Source organism: Nyctereutes procyonoides, unplaced genomic scaffold (genome assembly GCF_905146905.1).
Source record: "Nyctereutes procyonoides isolate TBG_1078 unplaced genomic scaffold, NYPRO_anot_genome, whole genome shotgun sequence".
NCBI lineage: Eukaryota > Metazoa > Chordata > Mammalia > Carnivora > Canidae > Nyctereutes > Nyctereutes procyonoides.
The window spans coordinates 12,025,205-12,042,143 of NW_026575051.1; the positions used below are offsets into that span (position 1 = coordinate 12,025,205).

General features: G+C 38.4%; 1 protein-coding gene across 1 annotated transcript in view; it reads right to left on the minus strand.

Moving 5' to 3' along the window:
• The window catches only part of XPO5 (exportin 5), a 50,314-nt gene that overhangs the window by 29,480 nt on the left and 3,895 nt on the right, over positions 1–16,939 (minus strand). Inside the window, exons 4-14 of the mRNA XM_055329743.1 lie at positions 16,283–16,420; positions 15,959–16,141; positions 12,772–12,798; positions 12,188–12,373; positions 11,179–11,255; positions 8,164–8,263; positions 6,852–6,935; positions 5,777–5,902; positions 4,503–4,593; positions 2,964–3,092; positions 1,391–1,509 (exon numbers count right to left, since the gene is read on the minus strand). Coding sequence (XP_055185718.1) covers positions 1,391–1,509; positions 2,964–3,092; positions 4,503–4,593; positions 5,777–5,902; positions 6,852–6,935; positions 8,164–8,263; positions 11,179–11,255; positions 12,188–12,373; positions 12,772–12,798; positions 15,959–16,141; positions 16,283–16,420 — 1,260 coding nt within the window. The remainder of the gene's footprint in view (positions 1–1,390; positions 1,510–2,963; positions 3,093–4,502; positions 4,594–5,776; positions 5,903–6,851; positions 6,936–8,163; positions 8,264–11,178; positions 11,256–12,187; positions 12,374–12,771; positions 12,799–15,958; positions 16,142–16,282; positions 16,421–16,939) is intronic.

A 16,939-nucleotide genomic window follows, 5' to 3' on the forward strand; every position in this document is an offset into this window, starting at 1 on the left:
GAAACCCCAGGGCCATTTCCCTTGATTTAATAAAGGGCTTTCTTGATTAGATAGTCCCCACCTAAACATGAAAAAGGGCTCATTTAGTAAAAAATGCAGGATCCAAGAAGGATTTCCTTCCTAAACTTTGGAAAAACTCTGAATGCCATCATTTCAAACTCAAATCAATATATAAGTAGATGAAGTTAATGATTATAAGTTCTAATTTGTTAACATGCCATTTATGAGAAAATATACTATATCCCACTTATCTTCAAGGGATTTAGATTTTTCTAACAACTAACCTGAAATATACTAAAACATAATCATCCTGAAATGAGCAATCTAATGCTTTAACCCAGTTAATTACAGCTGCATCTAAGGTAGATAACGGGGGTGCCTGGGTGGCTTAATTCGTTAAACATCTGCCTTCAGCTGAGACCATGATCCCAAGGTTCTGGAGAGCCCCCATGTTGGGCTCCCTGCTCAGTGGGAAGTCTGCTTCTCCCTCTCCTTCTCCCCTTGCTCATGTTCTCTCATTATCTCTAATAAATAAAATGTTAAAAAAAATAAGGCAGAAAGGGTGATAGGTCACATGAAGCATACAAAAACAAGACCACTGGGATCCCTAGGTGGCTCAGTGGTTTGGCGCCTGCCTTTGGCCCAGGGCGCGATCCTGGAATCCCGGGATGGAGTCCCACGTCGGGGACCCGTTATGGAGCCTGCTTCTCCCTCCTCCTGTGTCTCTGCCTCTCTCTCTCTCTGTGTTCTATCATGAATAATAAATAAATAAATCTTTAAAAAAAACAAAACAAAACAAGACCACTGTATTCAGATATTAAGGGAAGAGGACACTGATCAGCTAACAAGAACATTGGGTTTATCTGCTATAAACTAAAAGGATACTTAATGGCAAACGTCGCTGAAGATTTTTCAATTCAAGATTACTCTTGCTGTTCTCCCTGCAATAGTCATCTTACCTGTACTTCACTGTATGAACAGGCTTGTCTTACTATCCCCTTAACATAAATACTGACCACTGTAGGCTTGGAGTCAAACATGAGTTTGGGGCCCAGCCCTGCTGTTTACTAGAGATTTGAACTTGAGTATGTTATTTCATCTCTCTGATTCAACATTTCCTCTTCTGTGAGATGCATACCCACAGATTTTCCTATTCTTCTGTCAGTTCTAAAAAGATCAAAATCAGCTCAGCCATTGAGTGTCTGCCTTCGGCTCAGAGCGTGATCCTGGAGTCCAGGATCAAGTCCCACATTGGGCTCCTTGCAGGGAGCCTGCTTTTCCCTCTGCCTATGTCTCTGCCTCTCTCTGTGCGTCTCATGAATAAATAAATAAAATCTTAAAAAAAAAAATCAAAATCATTATGCAATCAGGATAGAAAACACTTACTTACTTCTTTATCTAATGTCCGAAACATCTGGTTGATCACACTTTCCAAAAAAAAAGTCATGGCTTCCCATTGCACGAATGAAGATGAAAAGATGGAGCAGAGGCCACCTTCTCCAGTTCCAGCTATAGGAGAACAGAGTTGTAAAACACAAACACATACGAGTGTGCAAACACAATGGCAGGATCACAGAAGACACAGAGAGATAATGGGGACTTAGGGACCACTTAATTTCACAGTTGAAAGAACAAAATAATCAAATCCCTCGCAGCCTGGAGAATAAAAAGAATGAAAAGTAGAGAGAGGGCCTATCCTGCCTCCACCTTCCATAATGAGCTGTCAAAATTCACCTCTGTGAGTCCTATCTATAAAACCACTTTGAGGGATGCCTGGGTGGCTTAGTGGTTAGCATCTACCTTTGGCACAGGTTGTGATCCGGGGTCCAGGGATTGAATCCCAAATTGGGCTCCCTATAGGGAGCCTAACTTCTCCCTTGTGTCTCTCATGAATAAATAAAATCTTTTAAAAAAGCCCACTTTGAATATTGAATGAGGATAAACATAAGCATCAGAAACAGTGTCTGCTCAATCACAGGCAACTGATAAATATCAATTAATTTCTCCCTTCCTTGTTCTTTATAACCTGTCCATGAGAATCTAAATAATTAGGATATTTGAGACCATAAAGAATCCCTCCATGAAAAACTGGTATAAGACACAAAATGCTGCTTCGTATCTAGCAGGCTCCTGACAACTTCAAGTTCTAGAGAACTGTGCCACCCTCAAGTTCATAGGTATCATCAAAGTACATCACTCAAACAGCAAGGTACGGAAGAAAAGATTTATCTACTTTTCTTGCTTCCATATAGTATTCCCATTTACTAGCTTTATCTTGGTGCAACATATTTGGGCCTCTACAAACATTCAAGTTAACCAGATACCACGGACCTTGAGAGTCAGTTGTAAATACCCAAAACAGAATGTTAAATCCCATATATACCAAGTTAATTAGTGTAGCTAGTAACTGACTATAAATATGGAACATTTCTAAAGGAGTGCCTTATACCTTCTCCTGTCACCCACAGCATGCATTAATTAGTAAGACAACAGACAGATGATATGGAATACAGAGAAGTTACCCAGCTTATGCATTTGAGTACAAAAGTGTTATTTTGATTTTGTATAAAGCAGCATTTCCAAAAGCTTTGAGGTGGCTGAGTGATACAGAAAGTCCTTGTACTTACTGCCTCTATTATGCCTAATGATGCATTCTTTCTGAGTTTAGGAGTGGTTCTATGCAAAAACTTAGTAGAAAAGCTTTAAAAAAAAGTCTAGACATGCAATTTAATAAAATGGTGTCTAAACTGAAGTAATATAATCAACAATGAGCAACTGGTTGATTTTTTTTTTTTAGAAAAGAAAAATGAAGGCAAGACTGACAAGGACATGTTTTTACTGTAATTTAAACATTATTTTTGAACGCTGTTAGCATGTTGTTCTGAAGAGTGGCTTACAAGGCTTATTTCCTACGTATATTTGATACAATACTTCACTAATATTTAGAAATAAAAAAACCTTACAGTTCACGGATCCAGTATCAACAGAAGTTGACAGCTGATATTTTAGCCACTCCCCAGCCATCTGGAAGCTAGTCTTAGGATCCAAACGACATGCTAGCCTCATTACCTCTCCTTGTTGGGCCCGGGAGGCTGCCAAAAGAAAGACATAAATCAGTAACTGGCAGACAGTAAGTACTAATGTTCATTCATTTATCCATCCCAGGTGGAAAATATTCAAAGAAACTTTTGTTCTGCGGATTTATGCCTTGAATGTAACAAATGTTCAATAAAGATTAACAAATTCAGAAATTTTCAAAAGTAAATTGTTTCTGGAAGCTGCTCTACCAGCTTAATCCTCTAAGAGGCAAACTAAAAGTGGTCTCCCATTTCTGTTGGAATTAATAACAGACAAGGTTGGTAGAGATGCAAACAGTGGGTACTATGATAAATAGCCTGGAGATTTCTCAAAACATTAAACATGAAATTACTGTATGACTGAATATAGGCATACAACCCAAGAGAAATAAAAACATGTTTCTACTTGACTTGTACACAAACAGTATAGCAACATTATTATTTTTTAAAGTAAGCTAGAGGCCCAACGTGAGGCTTGAACTCATAACCCCAAGATCAAGAGGTGCGTGCTCTACTGACGAGGCCAGCCAGGCACCCTAATAGCAGCATTATTCCCAACAGCCAAGAAGTAGAAACGACTCAAATATCCATCAACTTATGAAATAGATAAAATATGGTATGCTCATACGATGAAATATTGGCAATAAAAATAAATGAAGTATTGATACATGCCACAATATTGATGAATTAAAAAAAAAACCTAAGTGGAAGAAGGCGGTACAAAAGATCATTTAATGTATAATCTGTTAATATGAAATGTTCAGGATAGCTGAAATACAGAAACAGAAAGTGGATTACTGGTTGCTTGGAGCTGGGAAGGATGAGGGGACTGGGAATAGCTGACTGCAAACGGGTGCAGGGATTCTTGGGGTCATGAAAATATACTAAAATTGAGCCAATAGTTGCACAACTTTAAACATACAAAAAAACCACTGAATTGTATACTATAAATGAGCGAACTGTATGGTAAACAAATTGTAACTCCTAAAGCTGCTATTTAAAAAAAGGGGAGGGGGGGGAGAAGCAGCCAGGCTACAGAAAACCGAGAACAGACTTAGGTTATCAGAATATATGAGTTTTTCTTCTTTTTTAGAAGACCAGCAAGATAAAGTAGTATTTAATCCTAGCTATAAAAAAAATTTAAGTGCCTTACATATAGTTACTATGCCTAAACATCAAAGCCCAAAGGCTGTGTGTATGTGCACACATACCTGTGCATGTAACGCACGTGCAAAAAAGAGAATACTATGCCGGAAATGAGTGCAATCTCAGTACCTGCTGCAATGTGAAACTAGAGATTAAACAGGCTGCTTGTCCAGATATTAGACCCTTGAACATACAACCCCAAGGGTCATGCACCATGATTTTTAACACTAGATCCCATTCTCAGACTACTGGAAGAAATTCCAGGCCACTATCACTTACAGTTGAAGAAAGCATTGAAGTCCTCATCACTATCAAAATCAAATCGAGAGTATTCACAGCTAGGACTGTCTGTTTTAGAAGGAAAGCCCATCTGCAAAGAGAAAGATAATTGGGGTAGGTGATAAAAATAGACCTACCAAAAGAGGGTTACATTCTAGGAGCTAAAGCACTTCTAAATTTAAGAAGTATTAGGGTTTGCATAAGATCTTTTATAATAAATAATTACTTCTGGTCTACCTCAAGCCCACAATTTTCTCCTAGTTTCAATAATCCTGAGAATAGTAGAAAAGAGAACACGCATTTGATGTTCTCCTCCAGATTCCTTAGGGAGAGTTAAACACTGGAGTTTAGGATGAGTATAAAGCTATCCCAAAACAAAATGCTAATACAGCACGTAATAAGCAAAAAAGAACTGAAAACTATTTGTCTCCTTAAGTGCTGAACCCTGGGACTAAGCATGGAACTTTGGATGTTTCACTCAAAAAGTACTAAAGACCATGGAGAGAATTAGGACAGAGTATGCCATGTGTTTGGTGTATTCCTGAGGAATAGGTTCCATTCTCTGATTTTTATAAATCAAGGCTAAGCCATGTGTCAGCTGCTAAGAGCCCTTAGCCAATCTCGGGATTCACAAGCAATTCTACCAAAGTGATGTGCCATTTGCTTTCACTTTCTGTCCTCCCTTCTCACTCACCTTCAGGTCCTCACTAGATCTTCAGAAACAATCACATCTGACTTCCTCTTGGAATCTTGGCTCCACCCTGCCTGCTCTTAAACTGTGAAAAGCATTATCCCATTGCATGGGCATGGGTCACTGCTCTTGTCCTACTTCTTCCTAGCACCTAGACCAATACTTTGTATATAAGTGCTCCAAAAATAGGAAAATGTAGATCTAATAACTAGTTTGGACTTCTTTTTTCCAGGCGAATAAGAGAATAATGCCCAAGGATGGGATCCTGGTGACCAAGATGGGCTGTCAGTGATGCCAATCTAAGTCTCATTATGTGTATCCACCTACATTCTATGTGTTGTGTGTGTGTGCTTTAAGATTTATTTATTTGAAAGAAAAAGAGAGAGAGAGAGAGAGAAAGCAGGGTGAGGGGCAGAGGGAGACAAAGAATCCCAACCAGACACTTTGCTGAGTGTGGAGCTCGATGCAGAGCTCAATCCCACAACTCTGAGGATCATGACCTAAGCAGAAATCAAGAGTCAGACGCTTAATGGACTGAGCCACCCAGGTACCCCCATTCCACATTTTGATTCCCACTGCCTACCTTGACCAAGTTAGTCATAGAAGCACGAAGATATTTTGGTATTATTGCTAATAGCAAAGGATCACGGGATAAGATCTCATGCCGGAAAAGGGCCCCCCAAGTCATTTGAGTTGAAGAGCGTAGAAACTAAAGGGGGAAATAAAAAAGGAAAAAAAAAAAGGGAAAACTTCAGTTGAAGGATTTGGATTTTATATAAACAAGGTCATTACTCAGCCCAGCAATTATCAATATTTTTTTATGGAAACAAATCTCTGTGATACTTCTTAATTGTCCATATTGTACTGCATCAGTAATGACTGCCTATTACAGACCACACATTGATAAGACAGACTGTGGGTCAGGTGCAATTCCTGGAGTATTAGCTGAGCTTTACCACTTTCTCTTCTTTTTTTCTTTTTTATCCTATGTAAGCTCTACACCTGATGTGGGGCTTGAATGACCTAAGGTTAAGAGTCCTATGCTCTACCAACTAAGCCAGCTAGTCACCCCTCTACTTTAAGGGCAAAGAAGGATATGGGAATCTCAGGGTGATAATACAAGGAAAACTTTATTTTATTTTTTTTTAAATTTTTATTTATTTACGATAGTCACAGAGAGAGAGAGAGAGAGAGGCAGAGACACAGGCAGAGGGAGAAGCAGGCTCCATGCCGGAAGCCCGACACGGGATTCGATCCCGGGTCTCCAGGATCACGCCCTGGGCCAAAGGCAGGCGCCAAACCGCTGCACCACCCAGGGATCCCACAAGGAAAACTTTAAATGTGGGCAATTAATTTTGTAACACAATCAAGATTTTTGCATTTAAAATGCCTTTAGTAGCAAATCACCTGGGACATACTTCATCTGACTGTACATCAGCAGACTATTACCTGAGGGGAAAAGCTTCTGACCTAGATGGTGTGACACCTGGCTCAGGAGGAAGACTCAACAATTGTCTTAATGAAATCACACTATTATTATTTCCTAGGGCTTCAAGAGTGACATTTTATACACGAGCTGCTAATTACTTCAAACCACAATGCTTGATTTTGGTTTACACCTAACTAAACTTTTGAGACATTGCCTGCATAAAGTTTACCTGACTTGGATGGGTGGTGAAAGCAAGAAAAGATTCCAGGTATTTTCCAAAGTTTGCTGGTGTTTCTACATCAGAATCCACACCCTGAGAGACAAAAAGACCACCACATTAGTGACGTTCATGGCAGGTAGAAGAAAACAGTGGGAGGAGTAGGGTGACAAACACAGCTGACTCTTGAACACAGGGGCTAAGGGTCAAAAATCCACATATGACTTTTTATTCCCCCCAAACTTAATTACTAATAGCCTCCTATAAGTCGGAGGCCTTACTGATAACATAAACTGTTGATTAACACATGTTTTGTATATATATTATATACTGTGTCCTTACAATAAAGGAAGCTAAAGAAAAAAATTGTTATTAAGGATATTCTAAGAAAGAGAAAATACATTTACAGAATTGCACTGTATTTATCAAAAAATATCTGTGTATAAGTGGACCCATGCAGTTCAAACCTGTGTCGTTCGAGGGTCAACTGTACAGAACTTAAACCCTCACAAATTTCAGTTCTGAAAGGACTTTATACTTCCTTGTGACCTAAGGAAGGCATCGATTCAAGGGCTAAAAACAGGAAAGGTGCTTTACCTCCTTAATCATCATCATTAAAACTCATTCTGTGGTCAAATACTAAAATGAAAAAGAGCATTCATTTCAGAAATCACAGAAAGAAAAAAATCTGTATTATTTCTTCACACCTAGACTATTCACATCTCTGTGACCAAATCTATTAAATAACCACTTGATGGTATACATTGTATGTCTGAAGCTCTATCCTCTCTAACCATTCAAATCACCACAAAAAGACATAACCTCAGACGCAAATGTTGGTATCAATGTCCTATCTCTCAACTTGTAAGACAAGTTATTAAATAGTTCCCTAAAGACAGGTATTTTTAGGTCAATCACACTAACTTCTTTTATGATCAATTATACAACCCTTTAAACTTGGAAGAAGGGTTTTTTATTCAAACGCATAATATTTCATGATCTAATAGAATTTTAAAGGGTAATGCATTCAGCAAACTGATGTACTATAAGAACCTTAAGTACCGAAATTCATAAGAATAGCAACGTTGACTTTATGGAATAATGGACGTGGGTGTTTCCTGTTAACATCAATAACTGACTTGTTAAAAGAAATATACAGCATTCAACCCGTTATAATTTAATCTATAAAAGTCATATGAAATAATCTGTAGGGCAATGCTCCACAAAGCTAAAATTAATGGCACGTTTCACTCATTATACAAATATAACTTTCTAAATGCTCTGATCAAATGGCCCTGAAACTCTCCAGAAAATAAGTGCTCACCAACAATGCACAGAGCTGATTGCCCAGAGCACACAACACCTGACAGAGTCTCTTCAGGAAGACATAATGTTTTTCTACCAAGCCTCCTCCATCAGCAGTCCTGTAAGATGAGAAAATAGTGAGATTAGTTGCACATCAAGACAACCAAAAGGATTCCCACCAAATGGAGCTATATGTGTCTGTGCTTTGACATTCAAATTTCTGTTGAGTATTAAAGTTAAAAAAAAAAAAACTCAAGCCAAACACTAAGGGATCAATGAAGAACAGGGTTCAATGTAATCTTATCCCTCAAAGAAGCACTCTAATTATGCACATTAAATGTTCCTTGATTATTTTGGGTTAATAACATAAACTCCGGGCATGACTGCATACAACAATGCATATACTTATAGACATTCATTGATACCCAGGGAGGACTTAAAGAGACATGCCTAGGAACAATCCCTTATGCCACTGACAAAATTAAAAGGACTATAATTGAAAGAAAGAAAAGACAAGCCACAGACTGGGGGAAAATATTTGCAATGTCACATCGAAAAAAAGACTGTTATCCAAGATATATAATTAACTTTAAAACTCAACAATAAGGAAACAACCTGATCAAAAAATAGACCAAAGAGCTTAAGAGACATCTCTCCAAAGAGATACAGATGACAAACATATAAAAAGATGTTATACATCATATATCACCAGGAAATTGCAAATTCAAATAAGATACCACCACATATCTATTAGAGTGGCCAAAATTCAGACCATTGACAACACCAAATGCTGCCAAGGATGTGGAACGAAAGTAACTCTCATTCATTGCTGGTGAGAATGCAAAAATGATATAGACACTTTAAAAACAATTTGAGTTTCTTACAAAACTAAGCATGCTCTTAACAACCCAGCGATCATGCTTCTTATTTACCAAAGGAGTTGAAAACACGTTCGTTCACACAAAGACCTACATGTTTTTAACATGTTAAACCTACATGTTTATTGCAGCTTTATTCATAAGTGGCAAAATTTGGAAGCAACCAAGATGTCTTCTGGCAGGTGAACGGATAAACTGGTACAGCTAGACAATGCAATATTATTCACTGCTAACAAGGAATGAGCTATCAAGCCATGAAAACACATGGAAAAACTCTAAATGCATGTTACCAACTGAAAGAAGTCAATCTGAAAAGATTATATACCATATGATTCCAACTATATGACAATCTGGAAAAGGCAAAATTATGGAGAAAGTAAAAAAGATCAGATCAGTTGTTGCCAGAGGTTGGGGTAGGGGAGGAGAGATGAATAGGCAGAGCACAAAGGATTTTTTGGGGGCAGTGAAAATACTCTGTACAATACTATAACGATACAGGTTACTACACATTTGTTGAAACCCACAGAACGTACCTATGGAATGTACAACACCCAACATGAACCCTAAAGTAAACTATGGACTTTGGATGATTATAATGTGTCCATGTAGTTCATCAATTATAACAAATGTACTACTCTGGTTGGGGATGTTGGTAATGGAGGAGGCTATGCGTGTGGGGTAGGCATGTGGCGTAACAGAAATCTCTGCACCTTTATTGAATTTTGCTATGAACTTGAAATGGCTCTAAAAAAAAGTCTTAAAAAAATTATAACTTATTTGGTGGCAAAACTGGACCTGAAATGATGTAAGACTATTCACACTAATAAGAACAGTAACTGGGACGCTTGGGTGGCTTAGTGGTTGAGCGTCTGCCTTTGGCTTGGGGCATGATCCCAGGGTCCTGGGATTGAGTCCTGCATCGGGCTCCCTGCATGGAGCCAAGCTTCTCCCTCTGCCTATGTCTCTGCCTCTCTCTGCGTCTCTCATGAATGGAAAAATAAAATCTAAAGAAAAAAAAATTAAAAGAAGTAATAATAACTAGTATGTATAGCATCCATATTAGCTGTGTTCCAGATGCACCGGAGTATAATGTAAAAAGCATGGGCCTCAGGGTAAGCAAGACTTGGGTTCTAGTGATAGTGAAGGACAATATGGCATTGTGGTTTCTAGTGCAGGCTCTTGAGTCTGACTGCCTAGGTTTGAATCATAGCTTTACTAACCAGTACAAGTAACACAGAGATGGGACAATTCAGTGTGAATGTCATAGTTTCTTTTCTTTTTTTTTTTGAATGTCATAGTTTCTATGGAACTAAAAAATGGGCCTTGGGAACAGTTAGCTGCAGTGGCTACCCAAAAGACATGTTATGAATTTAATTAACAGGACCTATTAAAAACAGAGCTAATTTCCAGAGAAAAGAAAGCCATCATAAAAGCTGTGTTGGAATGGACAGTGAGAGATTTTAAGTAATACATGTGTATCTTGTATCTTTTCATTTCTCCCTGGCACTAAGAGAAGAGTATAAAAAAAAAAAAAAGGTGATGTGACAGCTTCAACTGTCTTTGTAGTACATACAGTTCTACCTAGTTCTACCTGCCTTCCTGGTAAGAAACACGTATCAGGAAATGCTCAAACATTTTTCAAAGCAATTAAAAATGAAAAAAAAAAGTGGAAGCCATTATTTTAGAACACAGAATGTGTTTGCAGGTCCCATGCATACATTTCTCATTGAACACATTGTTCCTGCTGCTTCCAAGAGCCTGAGCACATCAGACATTGATTACTTTGAGGAGGGAGGAGCATCTGGAGTTCTGCAGTCAAGGCAGGCCCTGGGGCAGACTCTGGTCCAGAAGATCAGAGCATTCTCAGGCCTAGGCACCAGCACTACTAGGAGGCTTGGGAATCACCAGAAGCAAACAGAATCAAGGAGATGAGCTATCTGGGAAGAATGGGGAAAACTGTGAAAGTGACTGAGTTTCCACTATCAAGTCTTTAAAAAGGTTTAAAAGTTCCTTTAACACTGCCTGACTTTCGTTCATATTAAAAACACTGTCACTGTCAATTGACTGCCAACATTCAGATATGAACTTTAGATATATCGACCTATACTACAGAAAGGACAAAGAAATTAGAAAACACATAAAAAGTAGATACTTACTGTGCAGCAGACAGTATATAATGCATGGCAACATCCCCAAATAAGACCATCAAGGGCTTCCGGTCTTCCAACTTGCCCTAGAACCAATTTTAAGGAAACACAAATAATACAAACTTTATTATTAAAAGCCTCCAAGTACTAACATCTTCTATACCTATAAAAGATAATGATTTCATAATTTCTCACAGTCTCAGAGCTTAACTAAACACTGGAAAAAAGGCTGATCCTTTAAAATCAACACTGGGGGGCACCCCAGGTGGCTCAGCAGTTTAGCGCCACCTTCAGCCCAGGGCCTGATCCTGGAGACCCAGGATGGAGTCCCGAGTTGAGCTCCCTGCATGGAGCCTGCTTCTCCCTCTGCCTGTGTCTCTGCCTCTCATGAACAAATAAATATCTTAAATAAATAAAAGGCTCCCCATAGGGAACTTGCTTCTCTCTCTGCCTAGGTGTCTGTCTCCTCTCTGTGTTTCTCATGAATATATATATATATATATATATAAAGGACAGTGCAGCCACCACTTTAGATTCTTAGATGTGGGAATCCCTGGGTGGCTTATCGGTTTGGCACCTGCCTTCGGCCCAGGGCGTGATCCTGGAGTCCGGGGATCAAGTCCCACATCAGGCTCCCTGCGTGGAGCCTGCTTCTCCCTCTGCCTGTGTCTCTGCTTCTCTCTCTCTCTCATGAATAAACAAATAAAAAGATTCTTTGATGTAACATTGAGTTTTAAATTTTAGTATTACTTTCATCTTATTTCCTCAGCATGAAGTACCAAGATTTATAGTAGTTTCAAGAACCAGGTAGCCTGGTAAATCTCTGTATATAGTGCCAATGGAACCCTAGAATATTGGCAAACTACCGAAGGGGTAGGAGCAGGCAATTAAATTGGTGTCAGGTAAAAATAAATCCCAAATTTTCCAATGGCTTCCTACTACAATGTACAATTAAACAAACACACACTTCCCTCAGAGACTCAGAGAGGACAAAAGTCAGTTTGAAGTGGTAACTTACTTTTCTGCTGACTGCAATGAGAAGACACTCAGCTGCTCCCAATTGAAGTTCCTGTTCATTCAGAAGCAGGCAGAGCATCTCTAAGAGCTTACAGTTTTCAGCAGTAATATGACTCATGGACACCCAGTCAATGTAGCCTGCTAGAGTATTCAGAGCTGCGACTCCTACTCGACAATTTGCTTGAGCCTGCATGAAAAGAAATAACTTAATCATTAAGTCCTCACTGGTAACAGACTTCAGGAAGGCTGTGGTTATACCTGAGCTCCTTCTATTCTCTAATTCTAAAAAGAAAACGATTAAAAAAAAAAGTACTCTTTTAACAGCACTGACAGGGAACTCAAAGGTCTTCTTTTGATGCACAACCACTTCTCAAACAACAGCATTCTCTATGTCTGTAAATAGGACCATATCGGCATGTGTGGCTATTTCATCTCCTTTGATAAACTGGAAATACTGTAATTCTAACTCCCTTCTACCAGTGATCACCTAAACCAAGGCTGAGGTCACCCTCCACTACGTATGTATGCATCTCTGTACCTGAAAGCCTCAAAGAAGTCTCCTTCCAACTCCACAAGAGCTCTTACCTTTGACTCCTGAGAATTATCTGTCTTCTGAAAGAAAAGAAGTATAAGGATCCAATGTTTTTAATGAGCAAAAGGCTACATAGTAACTTTCCACCCACTTAATAAAGTCCCTTGAATAATGATTTTAAATACAGACTCAACTTTTAAACTTGGAAAGGAATACAACTGTACTATGAACATAGTAGCTGATACTCCCCCTAAGGACAGGTTATTTCAATTTTGGCAATATGATAGAAAGTTAGTATCTAAAGAGCTTACACAAATTTGTTACAACATGAAGTCCACAAAGTTTCAAAGCAAGGATTTTACAAAGAAACACAACTAACAGATGAATAAATAAGGCTCCACATGGCTAGTGATCAAAGAAACAGAATTCAAAACAAAGTATGAACATTTTTCCATATTCAAATAAAGACAAGTTATTCAAATAAAGACAAGTTATAACTAGCAAAAACATATTGAAATGATGTAACAAGTGTGGAAAAAACAAGAAACAAAATTAAATGAATACAATTTATGACTATGAATGTATGGACATAACTACAGGAAAATCACACGCAAAAATATCACATGCTAAATAGATAAACATACAATTATAACTGATTTTTACCCTTATACTTCAGATTCCGTAAATAATACAAAATGCTTATAATTTACACGTACAAAATTAATACTTCCCCAAAAAACTTCTGAAATTAAAATTAAGAATGATTCCTGAAGACAGCTAAATGGGAAAAGAAACAGGAATAACAGTTTCTGAAGTACCTGAAAACTCACTGCCATTAAGACTATAAAGGATTTTTTCTTCTATAATTCCTTTTCTCAACTTTTATGAAATACATTTGTTAATAAAGGACAATCATTAAGCCTTCATCATCAGTGAAGCAGAACCCTCTCACACCAGCATCTACTGATGTTGCCCAGAAGGCAAAGGAATTCAAGTGACGACACCCAAGTCTAGTCTTTGTATTCATCAACATCATTGTTTACCATTCGACCTACTCCCCAAACAGGAAGGAGAGAATGGAGGGAAGGAGAAAAGCGATGGAAGAAGGGATGCAACTTCTCAAGCAAAAGCTGTTGTTCCAGGTACAGAAGATGGCCCTTGGTGAGCTCTGGTCTTGGACACAAGAGGCAGTCTGCTTTAACAGTTCTGAAGGGAATGGAGACTAAGGGTAAAGAAAATCACCACAGTGGATGTGCTTCTAATGTCTCACACCATCACCAATCAGCTCTGCTTGGACATGTTGGCTAGGGCATTTAAGGAGTCTTAATTTGTTCCCCTTCTCCTAAAGATTAAATCTCCTAGAGAAGGAAAATACCTCCTTCACCCTTGATAGCCATACATTTTTAAGTGCCAATATTTTCCTGATATTTTCTTTTGAAAAATCTTGGGGAGCTATTTTGGGGGAAATAGGCCATTCTATGATAAAGAATGGGACTTGAATTTCACCACAACCATTTATTAGGGGATCTTCAATAATTTTCTCTGAACCTTAGTTTCTACATCCATAAAATGGAGACTATAACTTTTTGACTCTTAGGGTTGCTTTGAGGATTAAAGAACACATGAAGTGCAAACAAGTATAATGCATATATTAGGTACTTACTATGAGTTCCTTCCTAACCCAAAGAGCTCACAGTACCTTCTTATCACTTGTGTTAGTAGCTGTGCTTCTCTAAAATTTGCCAGGGGCATAAAAAAAGAACTAAATTTAATCCTATTTTGTGAAATAAGTTCGAATAAGAATTCTGGATCAGAATTTCTCTCTTTCTTTTTCAGGTGAGGGTAGGGAAGACAGAGGATCTTAAGCAGGCTCCACATTCAATGTGGAACCCAATGCACGGCTGTTAAAAATGACAATGCTTGGGCAGCCCTGGTGGCCCAGCGGTTTAGGGCCGCCTTCAGCCTGCGGTGTGATCCTGGAGACCCGGGATTGAGTCCCAAGTCAGGCTCCCTGCACGGAGCCTGCTTCTCCCTCTGCCTGTCTCTCTCTCTGTGTCATGAATAAATAAATAAAATCTTAAAAAAAAAAAAAAAAGACAATGCTTGGAAAGACAGTATGTGGCATGCCCTTTTCTGCAGAAGAAATACCCTGCCAGGGAGAATAAAATATAGATTACTTCCGATTTTTTGAAAGTTTGTGTCATGGAACTTTGATTTTCATAAGACCCACATTAGTACCTGTTTTCTCTAACTGAAAGAAATGTGAAGAGGATTTTTTGCTTTTACTTTTAAGAAAAGGCACAACATGAAAACAGCTTTCAGCACTTGTTTTACAGGAAGACCTTACAGAGGCACCACTACACTCCTTCCCTAAGCACTACACTCAGCATCTCAGCATCTAGCAGCTGTAGCTTTGAACTGTGTCAGTGAGCATCTGTGCTTAATCTTGATTTATTTTGTGTATCTGTTAGCAAAATGTGTCCTTAATGTGTCAGAAAAGCTAAAAAGAGGTTATTTTTGGGGGTCTGGGAATGCTAAAAAAATTATTCCATATAAATTAATGGTAATTTCTTCTTCATTTTATGCCATTTGGGCTCACAAAAGGTTTCAAAGGAACACTCTCCTTTCAGGTAGCAGGGAGAAACCTGTACAAAGAATCATGTGGTCAAGATGAATAAAATCTGGCAATTTCCACTGCAAAAGGGACCAAAACTAAATACAGCATCAAAATTTAATAGGGGTGCTACCCTGACCTACCAGAAATCTGGGCTTTAAGTACTTTAAATATTAAGAATTACATTTTGGAGCACCTGGGTAGCTGTCAGTTAAGTGTCTGCCTTCAGTTCAGACAGTAATCCAGGGTCTGGGATCAAGCCCTGTATCAGGCTCCTTGCTCAGTGGGGAGTCTACTTCTCCCTCTGCCTCTGCCCCCTGCTCATGCACTCTCTCACTCTCAAATATCTAGATCTTAAAAAAGAGAGAGAATTAACCATTTTTATACTATTTTAAGAATTTTCTTACTATAAAGCATTATTTTTTTAACATAGAAACTCAATGACCTGTTACTTGAAAATTAGTTCCAGTTTTTCCTGTCATCTGTTTCTCTTTTGCTTTTAAGTTTTCTTTTGCTGAACTAGACACCCTAATTCCTTGCTGATAGATTAATTTAACCTTAAAAAATAAACAAAAAACCCACTCCTATTAGAAAACAGAACTTTTGGGAGATAGGGTATCCCTTACCACTTGCCGGTACTTGTTTACATTTTCTTGAAGCGTGTCAAGTAGAAAACGGAAGATCTTTTCCATGTTCTGGGTTAATGTTTGCTGGATATCCCTTCTTCTTTGAGGGGGTAGGGTCTGAAAGGTCACTACATCCTCTGCCAGTCGTAGAAGGATAAACATCACTAATTCTGTTTGTGTTTCCTGTATCAATAGAAATAAACTAATTAATCTGAAACATCCTTTTCACTATAGGTATGCCCAAAAGCTCTTTTCTGTTGACAAAACAAACTCCAGAACACCCCCCCCCCCAATAAACTGAATTGGTATAGCTGTATTTTATACCCCTTGTTTGGAAAGGGTGTCCAGTTCTATTAGCATATCAGGCCAATGCTGTGGCCACTCCCGCTTGATCATTTCTACTACAATTCGTGACAAAACATCTTTAATATGGTTCTCCTCTTCCAAAATATCCAGTGTTCCCTGAAAAAGATTAAGAGACAATAAGAGGTTTACAAGACTGAATTTAAAGAACCTAAAAAACCAAAAAAACCTGCACTGTGAAAGTGTACAGAACTCATCAGCAGGCTTGCCTTTTAAACTAAACAGAGTAAATAAACTTGCTCTCCAGGTCTGAGTCACTTGTCCTGCATTCTCATTAACCATTTTCTTCACTTGAAGCATAAGTAAGGGCTGCATCAGCTAATAAAGTGACTGTCACACAGAGCAAGGAAGACTTCATTGTTTTCCTTTACAAACCGAAAAGACTCTCACACTGTTTTCATTTTGTAAGAGCGCCAGAGTACAGAAACAAGGAGGACAATAAGAAGCTGATATAATGAAGAGAATTAGGAGAAGCAACTAAATATTTTACTGATAATTCTAGCATTATAAGACACACAAGAAAAGTATTCCTGGGACTTTGTTCTTCTTAAGTTTGATATCAAGTTTAATGAATTAGAATTACTATCAAGTTTCCCAAGAACTAGCAAAATACAAATC